Source organism: Manduca sexta, chromosome 20, assembly GCF_014839805.1.
Source record: "Manduca sexta isolate Smith_Timp_Sample1 chromosome 20, JHU_Msex_v1.0, whole genome shotgun sequence".
Classification (NCBI taxonomy): domain Eukaryota; kingdom Metazoa; phylum Arthropoda; class Insecta; order Lepidoptera; family Sphingidae; genus Manduca; species Manduca sexta.
Genome location: NC_051134.1, coordinates 5,847,433 through 5,873,465, shown reverse-complemented (window position 1 = coordinate 5,873,465; position 26,033 = coordinate 5,847,433). Strand labels below are relative to the sequence as shown.

General features: G+C 35.3%; 2 protein-coding genes and 1 long non-coding RNA gene across 5 annotated transcripts in view; 2 read left to right on the top strand and 1 right to left on the bottom strand.

Annotated features, from left to right (window-relative positions):
* Positions 1–4,939: 4,939 nt before the first annotated feature.
* Positions 4,940–6,646, bottom strand: LOC115443519. Its single transcript, XM_030168958.2, has 2 exons — positions 6,412–6,646; positions 4,940–6,018 (listed from the first exon to the last, which is right to left on the bottom strand). Exons 1-2 carry the CDS (start codon positions 6,565–6,567, stop codon positions 5,269–5,271), a joined length of 906 nt encoding a protein of 301 aa, XP_030024818.1. The 5' UTR covers positions 6,568–6,646; the 3' UTR covers positions 4,940–5,268.
* Positions 6,647–10,736: 4,090 nt separating this feature from the next.
* Positions 10,737–11,540, top strand: LOC115443533. The gene is made up of 2 exons (XR_003938624.2): positions 10,737–10,935; positions 11,244–11,540. It is a non-coding gene; the product is annotated as an uncharacterized LOC115443533 (long non-coding RNA).
* A 519-nt stretch (positions 11,541–12,059) lies between these two features.
* LOC115443516 (protein GDAP2 homolog) overlaps positions 12,060–26,033 on the top strand; it is a 135,354-nt gene continuing 121,380 nt past the window's right edge. For 2 of the 3 annotated variants that reach the window (XM_037440708.1, XM_037440706.1), the window contains exon 1: positions 25,263–25,402. The gene's annotated coding sequence lies outside the window, so the exon portion shown is untranslated. Of the gene's footprint in view, positions 12,185–25,262; positions 25,403–26,033 lie in introns of those variants that run through there. The other variant, XM_037440707.1, reaches the window with a different exon arrangement.

The window sequence follows — 26,033 nt, the reverse complement described above, 5'->3', positions numbered from 1 at the left end:
GAAGGCCAGGAAAAGTTCGCGAACCAAGAGGTGTACACCCTGAACCGTGTGCCTAGGGCCGCGGCAAATGTCCCACTGTGCATGGACGTGTATTTAGTGTGAAGATCGGACGCACAAGAATTGTCTCGAAGGTGTGATTTGGATTAGGTAGACGTTCCATTGTGGAGCACAAATATTGCTTACATTTCTATCATTAGAGTTTCAACCGTTGACCATCGCGCTCAGTGATGCTGGACGAATAGTCACCGACTATGTTAAGTCTGCACCAAGGACAAATAAATAAACATAAAGGACCTTTATGTCCGACAACTTATGATAACTTTGTTTCGTATGGAATTTAAACAAATCAAAACACTTATCCGGCCTTTATAACTATAACTTTGTCAATGTTTTTTCCAAACTTGAATTATTTAAGTATATATCTTTTTCTTCTGTATAATTTTATTGCATGCCAGGAAGTAATTATTATTGCGTACTTGATGTTAGTGTACAGTGCTATCAAAACTTTGCTTCTAAACTAATAACTAACCCTGATGACTACTATTAAAAATGTAATTCACTACCTTTTGTAGAAAAGACATTGCGGTGGTACCTACTACCTACCCAGCCGGACTCTCACATATGAGAGATCTACCACCGGTGAATACCAGTTGTATACCATTGGTAGTCCTTGTAAATAAATAATTGATTTTATATTTCTTCAAACACAATTTTTCAACCGACTTCAAAAGGAGAGGTTCTTAATTTTGTACATTAACCCTTTGAATATTTTTAAGATGTATATATTACACCGTACTGTGTGACTCTTAAACTTTACATGTATATGGGTGTAATCTATAACCCAGTAATTACAGCAAGGCTCGATTTTCAAGTATAATAATACTTGCATACGGCTTGGTGGCAGATATAGACGAAGCGATAATACACCCAAATTTTTATATAAGAGGTATCGCTCATCTATACATATTATACAACAAAGTCCCCTTTTCTGTCTGTCTGTATGTTATCGATTTTCTCAAATTCTACTAAACGGATTTTAAAGAAGGTATGGAGATAGTTTAAAACCCTGGGAAGGTTATAAGCTACTTTCTATCCCGGAAAAACTCCTCCACGTGCGTGAAGCCACGAGCAAAAGCCAGTTAGTAAATAAATTCATAAATCATAAAAATAATTAGACAAAATATATTTGATAAGGCCTAACGACTATCACCATTAAAGTTTATTTTGGTCAAGGGACAACTCCGATTATTGGCTCTACAAAATGACAAGATACAATTAATAAGTTTTGACCGAACGAGAGCGGTGTAAAAAAAAAGGAATTTTAAAGACAAAGAAACGGGGTCGACTTGGTTATTTTCCATTGGTACTGATTTACAATGCACTCGCTTGATAACGGTGCAACTATACTTAAAGTACATTGATACAATTTTTATTGGAAATCGAAAGAAAAACTAGTTTTTAGAATAATGATCTCTCGTTACGTGAAACGTCGGGACAAAATCAAAATATAAAAACCGCGATAAAATTCGAAAAATATTTTTAATAATTTTAAGACTTTATCGCGGTTTTAATGAATAAAATTAAACAAATAAAGCACAATAAAATCTGAACAGTAGTTGCATTCCGTTGTCTGACATTCGCATAAATATAAGAAATAATATTATATTAGTCCAGTTCTACTTAGTACTTATGCAAAATGAACAACACACTTAAGTCCACATTAAGTTTTAGTCTTTAACAAAAAGGATGTAAACTAGATAAAGAGCATTTCATGGCTTTAATATAACTCCAATGATCACCAGACATATTAAAACAATAAGCTATTCCTTCAACAAGAGTTTCTCTCGTCCGTTCTAAGCTGGTATTATTCTAGTTAGACCGGTCGTACAAGCACGCGCATGCTCAACGCACGTGTCGGAGACATTACTGGCTTACATCAAACAACACTAAAACAAACCACACCTGCAACAGATCTGGGCAAATAATTTTATGTTCAACAAAAGCGTATGGAGTAGAATAGGTGGAAAATAATCTGGTACTTTATTTGTGATTCCATTCAATGAAAATAATCGGAACAAGCTGAAAGCAATGTGTTCAGCGTCCATTTATCGATATGGTATGCATTGCTCTACTGTCAAAAGAAATGCTGACCCAAGTTAAGGTACGCTGCTAGCAAACAAACAGACAAACACACATCACACCCTTAATACCCCTTAGAGTATAGGGTAGGGTAGGCTAGAGCAACCAGGGCACCCATTTCCGCCCTGTGATGGGGCCGAGTCTATCGCCATATCGGACGCAAACGCAGCTAGCTCGAGTATTGTGGTCGCTAGTAAAAACTGCACATGAGTTTAATGCACGTACAATGGGCGAGAGACGGCGGGCGGCAAGGTCGTTCAAGGCAGACCGCCGGCCGCAGCGCACGTGGGAACGCGGCCCGCTCTCTCGCTAACCTAACCGAAATTATTATTTTAGAACATTTGTTAACTGCGAAGTTGTAGATGCGGACTTGGGAATGGAGGGGCCCCTGGGCCCCTAGCCCTTGATAGTGGAGCTGCATTCGCTGTTACTTTATATCAGGATTGAAAGTAGTGCGCATGTCATGAGTATTATTTAGTTAGGATAATGATAATTATTAATAGAGATCTTCAAATAATCGAGCCTTTTCTACAGCATGAATAGGTCAGCTAAACCCGGGTGGTACTAGTCTTTCCAAAACCCAACGTAGGTAACAGTTTGATGTTACAATTCGAACAGTGAATGCGATGTCCCTTGACCCCTATTTTTTTCTTTAAGATCGGTGCATCCAAAATGCTTTTTAAATAGTGGGTATCCACGAGTGGCGGAAATCACTTCACGTCAGGTTACCCACTTAGTTCTTTGCCGGCCCAACAACACTATAGCAAGTGGCTACATATTCGTAAATTGAAAGTCGGCAAAATAACAATGATCGTCGAATGACTTACCACGAGGTGACCTCTGCATCTCAGTCCTATATAAAAAACATATATGAATAACAGATATTACTGAATTACATATTTGGAAATACTAAGAACTGGGGAAACCAAAATATTTCTATTAGCACAGTTTAAATATGAAAATTATGATGAAATAGATACTCATAGAGACGAAATTTCAACTATTTCGCGTTTAGTATTTCAGTTTTTGAATCTTGTCGATATGCTAGGAATTACGGAAAATATGTTTTAAAATAATTTAAAGAGATATTTTGCGCATGTTTTCAACACACACAATATGGAAAATAAAAATAAATAAACTGTTTTGGAAAACAACACAGAAATTGTAGTTAGCTACCTACCGTTATATAGCTATATCGTAATAATTATGATTAACAATTTAGCCCTTATTAAGAGAGTTGAATGCGGCCCTGTCCGCTGGCACCAGCAACTACTTTCTGTTATCCTTGTACAACGGATTCAAGAATTATCTGTACTTTTAAATCTTACAATTGCAACATTTTGGATGCTCTTAACGCTGCTTGCGTCACGGAGGCTGCCATTAGAACCCAGTCCACAATACGTGCATCAAAACGTGACCGAATTATTTTCTAATACTCCATTTAAGAATTCGCATTTTTGTGTGCTATCGTCATCGAGTGATGCAATTTTTTCATTCGATTTTGTTTTAATAAAAATAAAATCTTTTGTGTTTAGTCAAATAAAATCATGTGCTTATAATAATGTTGATATCACAGAGCAAGAATGTAACAAATATCTGATTATTCAAATGTAGTTTATTTATGGACACTGATCAATAAAACATAAAACTAAACATTAATAAAACTTCCACAGCGCAATGGTTACCTATTGTTAAAGGGTTTTAAATTTATGGACAGCCTTCAAAAGACAATTTTCCATTAGATTGAGTCAAGGTCACGGATAATTATTTGTGGAAAATTTTCAAATACTGTTTTATACGGCAAATAGTTTTAACGCCATATTCGACCGCCATTTTGAATTGTGGGTAAATGTCATTTGAATATTTAATTCGTTATTGCTAAATAATCAAACAAGATTTAATAAATCCGAATGCAACTAATAAAATTCCAAACACATTACCTCCTATGATGTCTGAATGCAAGTAATTAGTACATTTGAAACTTGGTTAAATTTACCATTTCAAAACGTGCGGAGTCCTTGCGTTAAGCATTTAGCCGTACAATTATTTCGTAATGGCCGACATTCTCTGATTGATAATGTTGCCGGCAGCAAATCTGCGAACACGTGTTAAAAAGGAACAAATAGCCTACAATTTAATTCGATTGCCCTGTTAAGGTTTACGCTAGTTGGAAACGATATCACGTTGATATTTCTGTTTATGGGTAAATGGTGCAACGCCGGATGTGTGAATTTACTGGTACACATTAAGTATTTTTTTTTTATCTGAAGTCATATTTTTTGGATATTATAACCTAAAACTTAAAAGCGCCTTTATAATTGCGTTCTTTTTACGCAGTTCGCAAAGGTTAAAGATAGAGAATATTCTTTATTTACGTTGAGAAACATTTATAATAACTCTTAAAAAGGTTTTGAATCGTTACTGTCTGAATTTGGTATCAACTGCTTGAGATGCGCAATGCCAATTAAAATACAGCTAAAGCAATCAACAATTTTTCTACAGGTATTTAATTGCAGATATTTTATAGTTCATAAATATTTTCTATCATCCCACCTGATATAAATCGCTTATAATTCTGTTCAGGAGAATTACTCCTCACAGTATTTATTAATCACTTACTACTAATACTTATAATAAAACTAGTTTCAACTATATATCATGCAGAAAACAAAACTATCAACACGTAGATTACAATAGATTCATCTGCCACGTCTAGAGGGTTTATAACAAAATTAAACACCGAGCAAGAAGGCAGCCCTGCAACTTTGCTAAGCGATCGATTCTCAATTTAACACCGACATCTCAAATTTCATTTATTATTTTCAGAACATGTACGTAACTAAAAGAAAATGCATGTGAATTTCTTTATAGAAGATCTAACTTCAATATTATTAATACAAAAGTGGACGGTCATGAAACATACAAGTTACAACATGAATAAAAACATTGCTACATACAGACCAAAAGATTTCTTTTAGTAGAACATAACATTCCTTGATTTATCTTTACCCGCATATGGATTAATATATATTAATATTTATACACACATAATACGTGGCAATTCATAATTATTTGATTTTGTATTGCAACAGCCACGAATTAAAATACACTCTGCATTGCAGCTAGGTATTAACTTCTAATGCCATTTGTAACATTCTGAATTTTGACGTTGCCCGAATCACTTAAACTGACATTTAGAGCATATTTCTTCGGTTTTCGGTATGTAATCGATTGAACTTTATTTTTAATATCAATTATTGGTTGTTTTGTATTTTTATGTTTGTTTTTTTCATTCAGACTCGTTATATCTTGTACATAATCTTTCTGATCGGTTTCTGATGGATTACCATCGCCATAAATCACAATCGTGTCGTTTGAAACCATTTTAATAATTTTGTTATCACTTAATTTGGGTTTTTCCACACCTCTATCGTTATCGGATGGAGTTGGTTCGGCGAATTTGAAGTTCGGTTTCCTTCTTTCAATATTTTTATTAGTATCTAGTTTGATTTCGATTCGTGGCCCGCCATTTCCATGCAGAACTTTGAAGATGATGGCTTTTTTATCATCTGGGTCACTATTCACAGATCTTCTGTAGGATTTTATTGGTGCAGTTTCAAATTGTAACATTGAAGTATTATTTTCCTCCATAATGATAATGGGGAAGTGAATGATGTCTCTAGATTCCGTTTGGACCGGCCACACTGGTGGTTGTACGGTTTCCAGTATATCGGGTCCATTGAATCCCTCGATCCTCGCAGTACTGTACAAGTAAAGTGGATATACCCGAGATGACAAATACTCGTCGTCCCGTACTTTTTCTAGACCGTATTCCACGTTGTCAACTGTCGCTGGATTGTTGACGATGAGTGGCTTCAGCTGTAAAAGGTTTTGTAGATTTAAAAACAAAAGATATTAGCGATTGACTGCTTGTGTATTATATGGTTATTGCAAGTTTAGTATAATATAAGAAGCAAATGAAAGGCTAGAGGAACTCTACAAACATATTTTTAAAATTGTAAACATGTAATATATGAAACCAGGAAATCTATCATTGAAACGTAGCTCAGAATTGTCTTTTAGAATATCCGACTAATTTTAAGGGAATTTAGCTTAAGTTGATCAATAATTAAGGAGGTCTACTTTTATCATCAGCCACATGGAGTCCACTGCTAAACACAGATCTCTCAAAGATTTCCAAGCGGGCCTACCAAAAGCAGCACACATCGAGCTTGTTCCTCCGACCTCTATAAATACTACTTTCATACTTACGTTTAAATCTAGGAACCTCCTCGTGCCATTAGCTTTATGCTGCTCAACGATGGTCAATGGCGCTGGGTTAATAGTACTCATGAGGTAGCACATTACACAGAACAAGAATAGCAAGAAAATGGAGTATACCACCACGAATGCCATGGCTTTGGACATGTTTCAAATACAATTATATAGGTACAGAAAGTATTTTGTTGTAAAAGTATAAAAATATCCAAAGTGACAGTTATCAAAGTATTATAATCAAAATTATAATTCTCTTTGTATCAAAGATAAAAAAATCAAAGAGAATAAACATAATCAAAGAGCATTAATATTTTGATATTTTTATGATCTCCATGCTAGAATAGTATAATGCTATAAATTTAAAAAGATTATATGCAAAGAAGTTTTTATTTATCAATTAACCTACTGCGTCAAAGGCGTTTACTGTTTATCTATCAGGTTTATCTGCTCAGGGGCCTTATTCTCTATCCCGCACGTTATTTTAACAGTGCGTAACAAGCACGTAACACAACGCATCGTGTTTAGGACTATAGAAATTTGACTTCCAGAATACCATTCCACGCACATTTCTCGAAGATAACATGACACAGCCGCGTTACGCGTTTATACTATCATACAGAATAAGGGCCCTGTATACGTGTGCTAAATTTATATATAGTCATTTTGACATTGCGTTAATAAATGTAACCTCTTACTCGTCTTTACTTCTACTAACATTGTGCCAAAATCATAATATATAAATTACGATCATTTTAACCAAGTATTCCGGATTTACTTTTTTAAATTTTTAATCATTTTTTAGTACAATGTGAACATCGTGGGAGTACTTCTGACTGAAAATGTGATGTTGCCTCTGCGACGATTTCTCTTAGGGCATGTAAATTAAAGTTTGTTTTTATTGATATTTATTTTGTTCACTTATTGTGAAGTTTTATTTTAAGAAGACAAGTACGTCCTTTTATTTAGTAAAGTAATATCAACATGATCTTGTACATTTATATCCAACCACGGCACAGATAGAGAAAAGAGACATCACATCATCATTATTACATTAAAAACCACATTTCAGGACAAAACTCCAAGTTCTTATAGGATATCATCAGATTCGTGTGTCAGCTACATATAGCAAGGCTTAGTGACGTTACTAACTAACTTGCTGTCAGGCTCGGTTTTTTAGGGGAGGAATAACGCCTTATCGCTACCACCACTCGGGGATCCATGAATCGGTTATGTTGGTTCCATCGGTCTTGCGGCCCAATGTCAACAATCGAGAGCATCCGAGCGAGCATTGGACCGAGTACCTAACCCTTATACATACTACACTGGCATACCAACCAAATCCCGAAGTGGCCTTCTTCGGCGAAAACGGGATGGCCCCAGTGTATCTTGTTGCACTGAGATAGCTTTGTGGAACTGTCCCTATCTGTCAGGGTCTTTGATACCATGTCTTATATCTTGTAATAAAGATAACTACTGTTATATTATTACTGTTTGTTCGTAATAAGTTTATTTGTTAATGGTACATCTTTATTTGGTAAGCACATAAGAACAGTACTATACTAAAAAAAAATGATCCAATGTTTGTTACGTGTAAACTGTTAATGTGCTATTAATAATAAATAAATAAATATTGAAAATTATACTTTATTTTTCTATTATCATTACTCTTACAAAGTATGTTACATTAAATAGATTCCTTGATAGTCATCTACTATGAACATAGTTGTGTTTTCTAAGTTGGATTTCCCAAATTGAACTGTAAATTTGCGTCCGATACGTTAATAAGTATTTCTTTAAACTCGTCGTAAACTTCTTGAGGCTGTAATGTAATATTGAATTACTTAAAAATTTCATATTTAAATACTGGAGACAACAATACGCATACAGATATGCATGTATTATTGTGATATCAAAAAATAATAAATAAAAAAAGACTATAATTCATGTCTATTAAGGTCGTTTGGCAGTTGACGACAATAAATGGTCTGATCTTACAAATATGTTAAAAGTGGGGATCAAATTCAACGTCTCTCAAATAAATTATTATGTCCACTTTTATTATATTTTTACCAACGCGCTACAAACACATCAAACTTTGAGGGAAACTTACCAAAGAGATCTGACCATATTCAAGTAATGATGTTTTATTTCCCAAATACGTTAGTCCTGGATCCACCAACGTCATAAGATGCAACAACGTTACAAATAAACTGATTAATACGCACATACATACTACTGCACAGAACACCAGTCTCATAGCTATTAAGCTAATAAAAACTTTTTTCCTATAAAATATTAACGCTGCACTTCTCTAAATGATCTAAATCAGAATCTAAATTTTTTCCTCCATCTATGAAGCCAGATATATATTTTTTAAAATTGTTCCTAATTATAACCACTGACATCAAAACTCTTTGCATGCCATTTTTAAAACAAAAAGGATTTAATAAAATTGGGGAGGTAGTTTTGTTTGTAGCATAAATAGCTCGCATCAACTTAAATATTTGTCAACAAAAAAACCAACATTATTTAGAACTATAGGTATTACGTTGTGCGCCGATAAAAAAATTAAACAATATTTTGATAATTATTATACTGTTCGAGTTTCTTAAGTGCATAATGCATAGTTTATTGCATCTGCCCGTGTAACCTCCATTATCATAAACAAATCAAAAAAGGAACAATTTAATAAGACTATAAAACACTATTCCAAATTCAAATGAGTTGAAATATCTTTTAAAGACGCAAATACATAATGCGTTTTACGTTTCGCCAATTACGTCGAAGTGTTTAGAGTAATAAAAATGTTATTGCGTTTCGTACTTTCTTAATCTATTACGAGATAAAATTTATTTAATAGGTTATACATTAGTCTTCTCATTATTTCCAAAAACTAGTTAAAGGTCTGATAGAATATTATATGAAGTTAAGCTATAATATGTAAACAATGATGAGTAGATCTCAAAAGAAGGCATCGACGATAAATAGAACATAGTCTTCTTTTTGAAAATCGAAATATAATGAAATGTCGATATTTAAACTTTATAATTTCTAACTGTTTCGCAAACTTTAATAAGTGTACTTGAAGATCTAACTCCTACTTTCAACATCCCTGAACAGTTACAAAAGAACAAATTAACTCCGTCGATATAAATGAAGGAACATTTTGCGGCAAATGTCAGTAAAATAACTCGCCTAAAGCACTAGAACCGGCACAAACGGTCTGTTTAACAATTCGCAACGGCGGAGATTTGACAAATGGTCACATTTACGACTACATTACATTACAAACGTATTGTTGGCAAACAACTTTAAACGACTTGCTCTGAACTCATAATTGTCTTATAAACGGAATATTGATGACACTTTAAGAACCGTTGCGACCTGACAATGAAGGATTGTGAAGGTTTTGCATTTATTTTGAGTTAGTTTTTGATCACTGCTTCGTTTGCGTGAACATTTTGTGGAATAAAAGCCTACTGTTAACCTTTCCTGAATATAGTTATTCTAGTTTTGACTCTTGCACTTCGTCTATAATATCAGCCCGATATTGTATACTGTCCCACGGCTGGGCACGGGCCTCCTCAACTACTGGGAGGGATTAGGCCTTCGTCCACCACGCTGGCCTAGTGCGGATTGGTAGACTTCACACATCCTAAAAATTCCTATAGAGAACTTCTCAGGTATACAATTCCTCACGATTTTTCCTTCACCTTCAAAGCAAGCGATAATTCACAAAGAACACATTTTTAGAAAAGTCATAGATGTGGACCTTTGGGTTTTGAACCTATGGACAGTCGTCTAGGCAGTCCGTTCCACAGCCAACTAAGCTATAACCGGAATTCGTTTATTCGTGTGCAAAATTTTATCAAAATCCAGCCATCGATTTCTGTGTTATGAACTAACGAACATCCAAACACAGAACCTTTCCGATTCATAATAACAGTACTCAGACGCCGATAGAACACTTTATAATACTTTAGAAGTACAGATTGGAACACTTATAAATAAATTATAAAATACATTTGCTCTCCTTATTTTTCAATTTCTTACAGGTAATTATGGGATGGAAGTTAACAAGAAAGAAAGACTGTGGATTAACTAACCAGATTATCATAACCAGGCACAGGATATCTATTGCAAGGTCTGTAGGATAAATGTTTGATTTTCCTAAAGATTTCCAGATCAACCTTTTGAGAACTAGTCTGATCAGAAAATTCTAATTTCACTTTTTCAGACAACCATTTTTGAGGTTCCGGGGCTCGATGAAGCAAAAATTCTCGATAGACTTGCCTCATATTTATACTAAAAAAGAACTTAGGCGGTGCTGGAGGCAAAGCTAGTTTTACTGACATAGAGAATAGAAAAAAAAATCATCATAGCTTTAACTAGTCCAAGAGAATATACTAAAAAAAAAACGAGTTGACAGCGTCACTGACAAGAGAAATTAAAGTATTTAAAATGTGCATCTGTAAAATAAATATTAATTAAACCGGTTGAAGGAAAATATTTAAAAAGGTATAGTTGTTTATAATTCATTTTAATACCAGATACCAGCAAAAAAATCATATTACTTAATTTGTAGTTGCTTGGTGAGTATTAACCAAAATTAAGAAAAAATAAAAAGAAGATGCATTTTTATCTAAATTTGGATTTGTACGAGTACTACGTGTAACAGAAATCACATTACCGAGTGTAAAATTTAAATTATTAAACCATACAGGTTAATACAAAATATTAAAAAAATAGTTTTACTAACGTTCAATAAGTTAGGTACTTAGGTACTGTAGATACCTTGTGATAAGGTGCCACCTAAATAATTCCAGTGATGACAAAAGAATCAGAAAGAAGAAGCGTATCTGACTCGGAGCTGGGCTCGGTGCGGTCGGACCGCGCCAGCAAGCTCGGGGCAATCCTCTGTCCTACCGTCTGCGCACTCCTGCTGGTGTGCATATTCGCTGTCTCCTTCATCGGTACCAAGCTGGCGTACGACCAGTATGACAGTTTCTGCACCGGCCGTCGCTTTGATATCGCCAAGTTGTATATCATCCCTAATATTACCATCAAGCCGCGAGCGCATTAATGTTTTTAGTTTGGCTTAATGTATTAAATATTGAAAATTGTATGGTTGTTTTTGTAGGATTGAATTCTCAGGCTCCAGTATGGCCTAAGTTTAAAAAATGAGTTAGGGCTCATACACATAAACAGATTACGACGTAAGAGCACTTATCTTTCTCAAATTTAAGTTTAGATTGCTGGTATTCGGGTTGATAACAAGGTTGTTCGATTTCTTCAACAGTCATTTAGTTTCTTTAGAAATAACGCCATCTATTGAAAAATGGATACACTGTTACAAGTAATTGCTAAGGCTTCGTAGGAACAAAGTTATTACGATTGGATTTTCATGATTCCTATTGCAATTCATAGATAGCGCTAACGTATCGAAATAATAATAACTTAATTTTCACTTTTTAAATTTCAATGTTTGAAAATAGTTATTTTTTTTGTGTTTAAATAATATTTTATAATATTAGAATTTATTTGTAGAATTATATTGCCGCGTATCGGTTTCTGGACGAACTACACTACCGCTGAAAAGAAAAGCTGACAGGCGTTCAAAGAAAACAAAATGGGCGGCCGCTGATCGTGGGAAGTTATTTCTGTAGAATTTTCCTTAATAATTTCGTGTGTTTATTGTTCGTCTGTTAATTCGCGTTTTAGTTTTGTAGTGGTGGTGCTGTTTCCTTCGCCTTTCCTGTCATAATATGTGAGTATAGAGCTTGTTTTCTTTGTATTGTTACGTTAAGATACTGTATTGATTGTGATGCACAGAAGGCCAATGTCAGCGTTCACGCTATCATTGGGAGCTTGGGCACAGTTGTATGATTTTATTATTTGCTTAAAAAATCATTTTTTCTTAGTTAGCTGTGGAAAAATTAAATTGTTTGTTTAAGTGTACAATTTAGATACTAAGTATATGTAAATTGTTTAAGCAGTTATGATAGGTTCCTTATTCATATAGGTATCAGAAACTACACAAAACATGATATTTAATTTTAATTTTACCTAGGTATAATTATAAAAATATCAAAGATTTTTGTTGCGTATTTTGCAATGCATCGGTTTAATGTACGTATTATCTAGTTTTAACGAATAAATGTATTTTTTTAATCCCAAAAACCTGAAAATTTCAAACGCGATTACAATAAAAAAGCTACCCAGTCAAAAAGTTTACTTATAATTTTCAGCCAATAGATGGCGCTATAAGTACATATCCTAAGTTAAAAATCAGCATTTTAACAATTTTCCGTTAGGTATATAAATTTTGTACCCTTGTAGCATTTTTACATTTCTTTACTTAATTAAAGAACTACCTTAACACCTAAAATAGTCATCAATCTTGATACGCCACTAGGATCAAGAATTGTTATTAACAACTACCCAACCAGGTAAAGCTAAGTTTAGATTACGAAGTTCTGCCAGCGTAAGAATTTCCAGATGCCTTAACACTAGCCGCAAGCCCTTCAAGCTTCAATATTTGCCGAAAAACAGCCGCGGCTGTTCACAATTTGTAGAGTAAATTCGCTTACGGAAGATAAAGTTGCAAGTTTTCTTAGTAATCTAAGTAAACTCCATATTATGAGTGAAAATTGATAAAACCAAAGGTTAATCTAATATTTACTAGCGAATTATTAATACGGCTCGTATCGGAGAGAACCCACGAACTTCATTTCAAATCCATTCCATTTACTAAATAAACTACATCTTGGCGTATTTTTACCGCACTGCAGCGAGATGCACGAAAATCTTCGGTCAAAATTATATTCTTAGATATCTATAAACGATGCCTCGTTGACTGCCTCGGTGGCGTAGTTGTATTGCATGTCCGGTACAATAGCGCTCTGAGGTCCTGGGTTCGAATCCCGGGTCGGGCAAAGTGATATTTGGGTTTTTCTGCTCAGTATCAGCCCGGAGTCTGGAATTTGTGCCCGATATGGCGATAGGCTCGCCCCCTATCACATCATGGGACGGAACATACTTGGCGAAAAGTGGGTGCCCTAGTTGCGCCTCTGCATACCCCTTCGGGGATAAAATGCGTGATGTTATGTATGTATGTATGTATAAACGATGCATGATGTTGTTACTTATCTGCTATCTTTTAGGCATCTAGCAAGGTCTTTACTTAGTCTTCATTTGAACGTTTTTCTGTTCGTTTGTCAAACAATTTTACCTCGACATCAAACACGGGCGGTTGAGATTTGAACAAAATGTTCTACAAAGAGTTCAGTTACGAATCCAAAACGTATAAAAGCACTATGGCTACTTTCGTAAATATCATAAACTACACAACAAGGTGTACAAGATGTTCTTTTGAGATGAAAAAAAAATACTTAGGATTTACATTCGCAGAATTACAAAAAAAAAACAGTCAGTAAGAAAATGGGAAATTGTTGAAAAACCTTTACTTGATGGCGATCCATCCAGTTTATCCAAAATCTGTAAATGAACATTTCAATATATGGATACAAAGGTGTTGGACGGTCTCTTTAAGTTTCCTTGTAGCTACAGCGGTTAAAGTAGCTGCCCTTGATGTCTCATCTCAAAAAAACACCTGTATTACACACTAAATAGGTAACCAACTTACTCTAATTGGTTTCGTGTTAACTCCACATTATACATAGTAATCGTAAGTAGTAAATAAACAGCGTAAAAATATGAACACGTAGCGCAATTATCGTGTCCGGCACGTTTCCTTTTTTTTACCTTTTTCTGACAAATGTTATTTCTCAAGAACAATACCTATTTGATTTTTATTTAAAAATATCCGTTCCTCGCACTTCCCCTCAACTCCTGTAAGCCAGGTACGGCAATGGCTTGCATTTTATGATAACGAGCAATGAAGCTCTGCAGGTCTCGTAAAACACTAATCTCACTATCCCAAGATACAGGCATAGCCTAGTTTGGGGACCCCTGACAATAATTGAAATGCTTAAACTCAGATATGCCAATTACTGTTTATGTACTTCGTAATGTTATTATTTCTGTGTTCTTTTTGTTGCAATAAAGTTAAGTTATTATTATTATTGTTAATTTCCCTTCAAAGCATACCCATAGACAATGCTTTATGTTGGCAAACTGTTCCATAGCTTAATGGCGCGGTAGAAATATGAATTTCTGAGCCTTTTGGTTTGAGCCGGGTTGCAAATGACAACAAAGCTGTGGTTTCGCAAACAAGCACACGTGGTTCTGTTAAGGAGAGGAGAGGATGGGATAAGGTTAAATAATAGCTCAGAGCACTCATCGTAATGCAGGCAGTAGAACACACTGAGTGAAGCGATGTCGTGGCGCAACTGCAGTCGCTCCAAACTTTTTGGTATGTACGATTCGAATCAGATTGAAAGCAGCGATCCGTACATTGTGTTTACGATTTAGATCGTTTATAGTAAACGGCGCGGCGGTCAGTAGATAACTTTGGTCATGACTATTGTTCAAGTTCATGCTGTGACTCCCCCGTCTTTAATTTAAAATGCGCGGAATTTCCTTCAATCCTTCAAGTGTCTAGATTGTTGTCTTGTGATTTATGTAACGAATGTCGGTATAAGTACAATGCAATGCCGTACTGTTTTGTAATACCAGTACACTAAAATATTATAAGTAATGCATTCCCTAACCAAATAACTTATTCTTTATTATACACATACACATAGAAAAATTTGCATGTCAATAAGTTTGACTAAATTTGATTGATCAGAAATGACTAAGATTTTATACTGTACCAACTTTTAGCAAATAAAGGATTTACTATTAGATAATATTTACTAATTCAAAGTTCTGGGCAGCGTGCTGTTGGTGACCAACCACTTACCGTCAAGCAAGTGTCTAGCTCGTCTCGTCATTTACTGTCACTGAAAATACTTAAAAATAAATAAGTTTTTTGAAAGACTACAACAGAACATTGCTCTTTTGCATACACCTTTGACCTCAAAATATAAAACCTAAAGATATGCCTTGCACATATCTACCTTCATTTTAATTCTCGAGATGCGGTTTATTTATCTCGGCACCTCATTCGCGGCTTATTCCGGCATGCAAAGAGATGCTCATCACCGCTTTCATGCCGCGGCCTATCTCAACATGTCTTCGCAAATGAAAAATGCACCTGACCCAGATTTTACGCGTGGATGCTTTCGCGGTTTTTAGCCGGTTTTTCAATGTTTGATTTGAAACGTTGTTTTCTATTCTACATTATGTTTGAGAATTCTGACAGAGAGTTATTTGTGGAAGTGTTGCGATGTTTCTTAGTTAAATACCGCTGAATGGACTAAGAAATTAAAAAATATAGATCAATTGCTGAATTAAAGCATAAAGTACTTAATTTGTGTATTTAGAAGTGAAGAAATTTTTCAAAAGCACATTGTCCGCACAAAGTATAATAATATATTGGATACTTAATTAAAGTTCATATAGAAAAGTAGAAGTCATAGTAGTTATATCATTCCTAAATATAGCATCATAAAGCAGGTTAAGCCGTTGGTCCTGCGCCTGATCTCTCTCCGGTCATTTCGGATTGTCGACTCACCGGTCTATGGGAGTATAGGAACAGAGAATGCACCTGTGTATTGCCCACACACTTGTGTACTGTAATATTTTCTGCAGACCTGACTGATCTCCGTTGAAATTGGCCGCCGAGGCCGAAATTCGGTTAGTAAGGAATCAATCATGTCACCCGCTTCTCAGGGAAATGTGCACACTGAGTTTTTTATGGTGTATAATACCGAGGAGATACCATTACGACGGTATGATGGGATCAGCATGTCAAATAAGAATAAACGTTTTTAAATAAGAACCAAGATAACATTGGATGGATTTTAACACCGCGCATAATAAACGTAACTCGTAACTTCGCCATTCTTTATAATAACTAAGTTTTATCTTCACGGCTATTTATTCGGTTATACTATACCTTCAATGCTACGATTTACACTTATTTGCAGTGGAAAATTTCAAAAAATATGAATAGTTTTCTATAATTCAACATTATTTGCAGTGGAAAGATTTAAAAATATTTAAAATACTTTTCTATAGTCAATTATACTTAGTTTGCAGTGGTAAGTTTAAAAAAATGGTAAATAGTTTTCCATAATTTAATAACCATCTATATCTTTATTACCTTTACATAGTCAGCTGTACCACAGGGCAAAAGTCCCATGATTCAGGCGCTTATTTTAATAGAATGAACTATTCATACATATAATTTTTTTATCATTTTAGTCTAATATGTAACTATTTGCTTGGTGAGGGTCGCCGGAGTCCGATGGATGAGGGTGGCCCAGAACCGGTCCCTGTGGCGCTCAATGGGTGAGTCCTATGTCCAGCTGTGGACGATTCCCGGCTGAAATGATGATGACGATGATGATATAGATTTATTTAACCTAGTGCTTCTAAATTCGAATATTCTGATCTGATAGTGAATTAATAAATATTTGTAAATACATTGGACTGTATGTCGACAAATACACACAGAAAATCAGCAAAGAGGCGCTTTCATTCCTTTCAAATAGCCAGCCATACCGGTCAAGATTATAGAGATCGTAAAACATCGCAGTTATAGACTTCATAAGTGCACGTTACATGTGAAATGCATTATTAATGTATGAAACTATATCAAGTAAATATCATAAAGTGCAGTATACTTATAGTATCATGATAAAACAAAAGGGGACATTTGTTCTGAAATTTCTTACAACTATTCTCAATATGGAATTTAAAAAAATATTTGGAGATAATATTTTATGCACAACATTGTATAATTTTCTTTCTTCAGTGTGGGAATGTAAGATATTTCACAGCATCGAGTAGTGTACAGTTACTCGTATCGGTTTCGTGGGATGTTTGGGTTACCGAAATAATACAATACCTGAGAATTTGCGTGTAATGAAGGATATTTATCCATTGTTTTGCGGCATCGCGTAGGTAGCGTAACTGTTTTTTAAATAGTGTGCACACGAGCAAATGGGTCACTTTATGGTAAGTACATGATCATCAGCATCCATGAACACTTGTTTTTTTTAGACATGCACGACAAACTGAACCCACTGCTCCTAATGGTAAGTGGAATGGGGTCCAATAGAATGTCGACTGATGAGAGATGATTACCCCTTGAGAGTCGACACAATTATACTGGCCTGTTGGAACCGGATATACACAGGCTGATCCCGGAACGCGACTCTCTTACGTGGACCGCTATGGCTTTAACACCTTGTGTATGGTCGCTATCCGGGCAGATATAATATATTATATCCTAACACCAGCAACTGACTACAAAAACTTTCAAACAAATATTTCACACAAAATTATTCATACCCGAAATAAATGACAATTGAATTAATTAATAAAATAACAAAAAATAAATTAAACCATCACAGCCTCGGCGGTGACCCAATTACCCTGATTCACCTAGGATGCGTCGGTGACGTCAACGCCCGTGACGTCACCGGCACACTGCCCTATATTCCGGGTCGAAGGGGGCTCGGCGGGGGGTGGGGACCCCATTCAGATGTAATCTGTGCACGGGAACCATCTATTTTTAGCTCACTACTTCATTCATCGAAGACCTTGCGCAGGGCGGGACCATGAACAGGGTCTTTATGTAGGAATAGGATTTTGGAGATTTTGCAAGCAGGCTTTAAAGTTTGGGATCTTTATAGAACTTAGGCAAATTTGGTTATTTCCAATATGGTTTTAAGTGAAAAAGGAAATAGTTTACGAAATATTGTTTTGATATTTCAAATTGGTCCCCTTCACAGACTTGGAACTAGGTTTGATGCCATTGATGAGGTCTAAAGTAAGATTAAGGAATAGTGTATACAAAAGGAAGTAGGGAACAAGATATAATTAATTTCAGTCCAAGACAAGCTTGTGTGATATTGTGTCGGATATCTTTGTTTAGGACTAGGTATAATGGAAGGAAAAGGATTTTAGGGATTAAAAATCCCCCGAAATAAAGTTTGCTCCACTAACGATTCATTGCTTTTATATTTTTTGATTGACAATGTTTTATGTTTTTCAAATTAATATGAATGTCATTGCATTTCTTATTATTTAATTTTTGACTAAAACTTGGCTACGTCCGTGGATTGAGTATGGCTCGGCTAGACTGTATAGTTACAAACATTCGGATCAAAAAGACCAGAGCACTTACCAATTATTTCCAACTGGTTGTCGATTGTGGAAAGTAAGGCTCGACCGAGATGGGTTTTTCAATCTCGGCCGAGACCGAGACCGAGAATGAAATAAAATCTCGGCCGAGACCGAGAATAGATAAATCATGAATAAACTATAAAAAATTTGTTAACTGTATACTACAGTAGGCACTGTTTTATAAAAAAACCGCTTAACAATCAAAATCAAATAACATAATATAGTATAATTTTTTTTTTCGGTATTTTCACCCTTGAAAGGTGTCTCCTTTTATGGTACAAGTAATAACTCAGCAAAACAATACTTATAAAATAATACACATAACAGGTAATTGAGGTATATAGGAAAATTAGCTCATAGATGGACTATGTAACAAATATAGCTTAACTAGCAATTTTAATTAGGCACCGACTGCAAAATTGGTATCCAATATATACCTGTTATGTGAAATTATTTTTTGGTTTTGAGTGGTTTTTGAAGGCGGTTTAATTTTTTGTTAAAATTATTTTTATTTTTTGATTTGTGTTAGTAAAAAATAGACCTTCTCGATGGCGTGTTTCACTCACGATACGACTATCGGGCTCAGGAGTTACACCTTTGAGTACCCCTGAAAAGGGGAAAAGGTATGATGCTATATATATGCATGTAAGAAGTAGAGTCAACTAAACCCAACCCAAAAACACAACTGATATGTTTCACACACAGTTCGACTATCGCGCTGAAATGTTACGCCTCTGCCTACCCCTGACACTCGGAAAAGATGTTATGCTATATGTATAAGTATATGAGAAGTACACTCAACCAAACTCAATGCAAAAACATAACTAAAAACGTCATAGGAAAGCAAAATTCGCGATTTCGTTTTCTAGGACAACATAATTACTCTAGTTTTTTTAGTTTGAAACCAAACTACTGAAGCAATGTTGAAAAAAAAATTATGGGACCAATCTGGAGAGAAATTCTTTCGAATAACAAAGAATTTTCTAAATCGGTTCATAAATGAGCGAGTTCTGAGGCAACAAACATACAAAAGAAAAAAAAAACATTCCCGTCGAATTGATAACCTCCTCCTTTTTTGAAGTCGGTTAAAAAGTACTTACATTTATACAATTTATACGATGTATTAAATATTGGATCCCACTGCTGAGAACATCTCTCCTTTACTACTGAGAGGGTTTAGGCATTCACCAAGCTGGCCTAATGTGGGTTTGTTACTTACTTTTATTAACTAGAATATTTTAACTAATTTCAATTTAACAACAATGGCTAAATAAACCGTGAAAGAACGGCGCGAAGGCGGCCGCAGTTCACCAACTGGGACTCCAACCAATCACAACGCAGACTGCCTACTCACTCACTCACACCGAGCGACGAATATGGCCGCGCGCTGATTTTAATCTCATTCTGTTCCTTACAAAGTTTCTCGGTAATTGCCGAGAATCTCGGCGGTTTTTAGCCGAGAACCGAGACAAAATTCTCGGCTGGATTTATAGCCGAGAATGCCGAGACCGAGACCGAGACCGAGATCTCGGTCGAGCCTTAGTGGAAAGTAATATTGTCTGCGGTGTAGCAAACGTGACGGTTGTCAGTGAGTTGTCTAGATCGTTTTAAATGTCTTGCGGTTTCCTGCACGCGGGTTTTACTTGATATCTTTATTTTAATAGCTTAAGAATTGCGTAGAACTTATCTGCCTGCGAAAACGGCGAAATAATCGCCCTAATTGCATTACCTGGGACAAGAGCATTCATTATAATAAATACATATACCCAAGAGTAACACAGATACTTTTACACCAATTCTTGATCCTACATCAGAAAATATACTTGTCATTTTGGATTCTGTAGTGTAATGACAATATTATTATATGCAAAATTTTTAAAATAATGTCTTTAAAAAATCTATAAGTGTTTTTGAATATTTTAAGCTTCTAATATGTTATTAAATTAGATCAGTTAACATTTTATATGCTTAAAACGGGTGCTCCAAACCAAACGGTGCGCTTACTATATTTTTATAAACTATCTATACGAAATTAAGAATACACAAAGACACAAAAATAATAATATTTCTCCAATATGCTGTGTTTATTTTGACTGTTTCAATTTCTTTGTTTATGTGTGTCTTGTTTAATTATTTTCATAATGTAAATGGCACTAGAATTGTAATTTCATGCATCTTCTAAAGTACACATAATTTTAATTTGCAACCAACACTATAAGACACATAATATGTTACAGTTAGCGCACTCGTCTTAAGCCGGCAGAACCCATCGCAAGTATAGAGTATTTCTTATATTACAGAATGTATCGGGGTAGATACCAAGGCATTATCTCTTTCAACCATCAGGCAAAAATTTGCTAACACTTTGTTTGGGTTTAAAAGCCATAAAAGTCACTAAGTAAGTGGTACGCTCGTAAATATCCCTCTCTATTCTCCCTCATCGTTATTTCTATAGTAACACGCGAGGTCTATGAACCGTGTGGTTTAAGTTAAATACTTGGTACAATGACCCTTTGATTTACTCTCTTAGATTATTTAAAATGCAGCGATACCGTTGCATTTTGCATTTATAGAGATTGAACAGTGATATATGTCAGTTTGCATATGCGAGGTAAATACCTTGACAAATTGTGTTATTTTTCCATATCTGCCGTCTTCAAGAGATATATAGGCACGATAGTATGCATATATGCAACTGGGACCTCAACTGTTGCGGCTTGCATGTATTAGTACTATTTAGTATACATTTCATGTGGCCCTGAGTAAGAGTGGTAATTCTGTACGAGTGGCTGTGGCGATTCCTTGAGGTTTAAAAACAAGGAATCTTTTATTTTATCACGGATTTTATATTTTAATTTTCTCCTAACGTTTCGAAGACTTATATCAGCCAAACAAAAAGAAATATAGGGACCCGTGTAGAAGAACATATACCTAGCTAACGTGCAAAACCGACTCTCTACGAAGTCTGCAGTCGCTGAACACTCTGAAGGTTCTGAGGTTTCTGAGGTTCCAATCATTATCTGCGACTAGACAAGCCACAAATTCTTGTCAAAGAACACCGATTCCTGCCTAGGATGATTCGCTAGGTTATTGAAATTGACATACATCCGTGTTTCAATAGCGAAGATGGTTGGAAGCTTGCAAAAGCCGGGAATTCAGTTCTACATTTAATTAAATCGGAACCCAAAAGTCCGGCTGCCAGATTTCAAGACACTGTGAGCTCATTCTGCGTAGATCGAACCACCAATAGCTAGAAATTTAAAAAGTTGTATAATTGTAAAATGTTCCAGTCTTCGAAAGGTCGGGAGAAATATAAAAACCGCGATAAAATACGAAAAATAGTTTAATTATAATGTCAAACTACTGTCTGTGCTGCGCTCCGCCATATATGCGCCGGCCCTATACCCCGACACTGATTTTTATCATATAAATTAGAAGTAGGTATGTCTAAAACTAGTTCGCAAATTGTGAATAATTTGACAAGTCCATACGCTCCTTTTAAATAGTGGGAAATATTTTGACATTCCCCTCTATCATCATTAGTCGCAGGATGTCCACTGCTGAATAACTGCTGGACCTCCCCCAAAGATTTCCAGATTAACCTATTGTAAGCGGCCCGCATCCAGCGACCTCCTGAAACTTTCTAACGACTTCTGACGCTGCGCTTGCCAGTTCGTGGGTTCCACTCCAAGACCATCTTGCCCCATCGGCCATCAGTTCTGCAAGCTATATCCCCTGCCCATCGCCACTTCAGCTTGCTAATCCGATGGGCTATATCGATTACATTTGTTCTTCTACAGATCTCCTCATTTATATGATAATTTATTATATATATTATATTATTTTTCTATTTTATAAGAATTCCTTATGGAATCCAAGCGGTCTACAGAACACAGACCCATGCAGGGTCATCAGGCTGTCGACTCGCGATCGGCCGATAAGAATGTTTAACATTAACTGAGTATTGCTAACTCTGATTATGCAACTTCTGCATGCACAAGCAATTCGGAACGGGTTTCTGTTTGCACGTTAATACGAGAAATTGTGCAGTTAAATGCTTTTGAAATTTAGGCAAATACACAGCTAGACTAGAGTGTGCCAGTTAGAGAAAATGGCGGTTTCGATAATTCATTTCATACGGGCAGAGTTTGCTGGCATATAAATTCTTTATTTTTCTGAATACACATTCTTGTTTAAGATTGGTAATATATTGATACTTGACATTTAAGGGAGAATTGGCAGTGATCACCATTTCCTCTATAATTTTTTTTTTCATTCACTCTGTACAGGGTCTTTTGGACATTGCGCTACTAAATGAATCTGTTTTCTCGAAAAAAAAAACTTAACCATAACTTACTGCACCGCAGATGTAAAATAAAAAAAATGGTATTTTTTAAACAAAATAAATAATAACGAAGTTTTTTAAATAGTATTTTACGCACTCTAATGCCACTACGACTACTCTAAGCGAATTCTTCGGAGTGGCACCAATACGCTTTCAGTCAGAAATACATTCAAGCACATTCCATACTTCCACTAAACTACAGAGTGATAATAAACCAGAAAACTAAATCCGGGACTTTTGACGAAAATATTTATTATTCAAGGATGATTTTTGACGCAATGTTAGTAAAGAAGACCATGTTATTTCTTGAAATTACGCAGAATAAAAAATACTATATTATAACGTACATAAAGAAAGACTTAATGCTATCATAATCGTGAAACTAGACTTCTAGATATTGGGAGATTAATTCCTTTTTTATAACAAACAAAGTAACTCAGGCACGGGAACTCCGTCATAGTGACTTCCTACTTTGAGTTCGTCGCGGTCGTTAAACTTACAAATGGTTTTTTTATTCACTGACTGACGAGACAGAATCACTTGCCTAATTGCTGTTACCAATTTGAACTTTATCACCAACCACACCAAGGAACTCCAAGAAGTTTTTCTATACCATGGACAATTTTAATGCAATTTAAAAAATACAACAAGACTGGTGTGCTGACTCATAAAACAAACACGATCAAAATTCTCCTAGTGCATGCATAAATACTTGTTCTTTAATCGGACTGGTCTAACTGCAAACAACTTGTACTCATTTGATATATTTTGTACCTAGTCGGATACTTATCCACATTACATGTGTATAGTAAAAATTCATCTTATAAGTATTAAGACATACGGCATTAAGCATATTTTGTTCCATATTTCTGCGCACGAGTTACGGCAGGAATATGCATAAATTTATGAATAATTTTTATCCACCAAGATATTCTTTATTAAATTGTCTATTTTATAAATGCACGGAATTAACAATTTTAGTGTATTTTTATTGTGAAGCTAATGACTTAATAATAATTATTATTATTTATTTATTCGAGTAACATAGGACTCATATTGTGAGTAAAGGATACAAAATTTCTTAAAACTATGTTAGAAATTAAAAATAAAAATAAAATAATTATTAGTGCACCGCTGCACCAGTCCATGTGAATTGGCACAACAGCGAGCCACATAACAAGAATCCATTCTATTGGCAATCATTTGGAGAATGCTGTTGGAGCTGGCCCGCACCCTGCTTACCAGAGACCGCACCACTTACGCATTATGGTGTAAAAACAATGTACACGGGCGTCCGCAAACATTCCTGATGTACAATATCCACATAAAAAAATATTGTATCTGCCAAAGTTAAGATAATATAGAACTATGATGTTTAATTTATTCTCTATATGTTTTATATATATCGAATAGATTCTAAAAATATGGTTAGCGGGGCGTTTTGCGGTGGGAGTAACATAAATGAAATTCGTTTATAGCAAAAGACTAGTAGATACTCATGTGTTATACCAACTTTGTACCTGACCACATACCGTTTATAATTGATCAACTTATTCATAGACGAAACCTGTTGCTCAGACCAAAATGTATTTCAAAGTGCAATAAATATCTACCGGGCAGGAAACCGCGCAAAGTTTAATATTACCTAACATTAGGTACTTAAATATAACATTTAAACTAAACTGGCGCTTACAAAGTGCAGCGTTGTTACCTACCGCCTGGTGATACCTAAATAATTACCAGTCTAACAACTATTTAGCATTACGCGACCATGCTAGTTGGCGTACCTAGAGATAAAAAGTTTATACAAAATTTGCCTTCCTCCGATATTTATCTTAAATGAAGTAAAAATTTGCGCAGCTCCCGAGGTTTTATGTATGCTGCCCTCAGTCAATCAAGTAGCACGTTACACGTGTCTGCGCCAGGCCTTATTTACAAGCGTCGGTCAACATTCATTGTATTTTTTTCATTCAGTATTAAGTGCGTTGCAGTTATTTACGTTTGAAGATACAACGGTTCCTTTCTGCTAGTAACTGAATTAGCTAATTTAAGGACTGTGCCGTACTTAAATAGTAAAACAATTACGCAAGCATACCTTATATGATGCGAATTCATGGCTGTATGGTTTAAATGTACTACTTTATAAGTACGTAATAAATAACCTATTTGCAAACGGTACAAAGTATGGGCCCAGTCGCAACCCACGACACATAAAAGTGTACTTTAATTGATATGTAATAGAGTGTTTTTTTATAAAACGCGATTGCGAAGGTTTTTGCGTTGCATCTTTCATTCGCTAGTTTCGGCCCGACCGCCGTTTGGTAAGGACGTGTGCTTGTGCAAGTGTCAAAGTATTTGGTGTCAACAAACTGTTGTGTCTGTCGCGTGTGTTATTGTGTTTGTTGCAGTTTATTTTCACCCTGGATATCGAGTTTGATGGTAGGTGATTGATATTTTAGTGTATTTACGGTAACTCCACTTTCGTTGATGTTTGGATGATTCATAAAATAGCTTAGCGAATATAGCGTCCCTAACGGCATACAGGTTATATTCATCGAATTGACTAGAAATGTGTTCGATGTGTTTATTGCCCATAAAACTTATAAGATGTAACATCACGTCATTAACGAATGTATGAGACGTGACGTCTGTAGGTTTGATTAAATCTATTGAATTTTTAAATGTTAATTATATTGACATGGGAAAGTCAAAACGAACCAAAGTGAACCGTGGGAGCACTAGATTTCACAGATTGTAAACTAGGTTAGTCTTTGCTAGCAATCAAATATTGTCAAAGCCCTATCTGTTTTCTTAGTTTTAGGTAATAAATAAGGTTGGTACCCATATTATTTTGTGAAAGGCCTTGTTCCATATTTCCTGTTACTTGATTAATCCTTTTCCAAAGTGGGCGCGCCACAAGTATTTAGAAACAACATAACTTTAAAATTAAACTATTTTTCGGATTTTATCGCGGTTTTAATGTTTTAGTTTTCTCCCGACGTTTCGAAGGCTTTGCAGCCTTCGTGGTCACGGAGGCGACTGTTTAGTTTAATTTTAATGTCTAACATTT

Bases quoted from the DNA above. Each gene is read 5' to 3' on its own strand.
- LOC115443519 (XM_030168958.2), bottom strand. From the start codon at position 6,567: ATGTCCAAAGCCATGGCATTCGTGGTGGTATACTCCATTTTCTTGCTA. The intron at 6,019-6,411 runs GTAAGTATGAAA...AACCTTTTACAG, and splicing joins GGAGGTTCCTAGATTTAAAC to CTGAAGCCACTCATCGTCAA.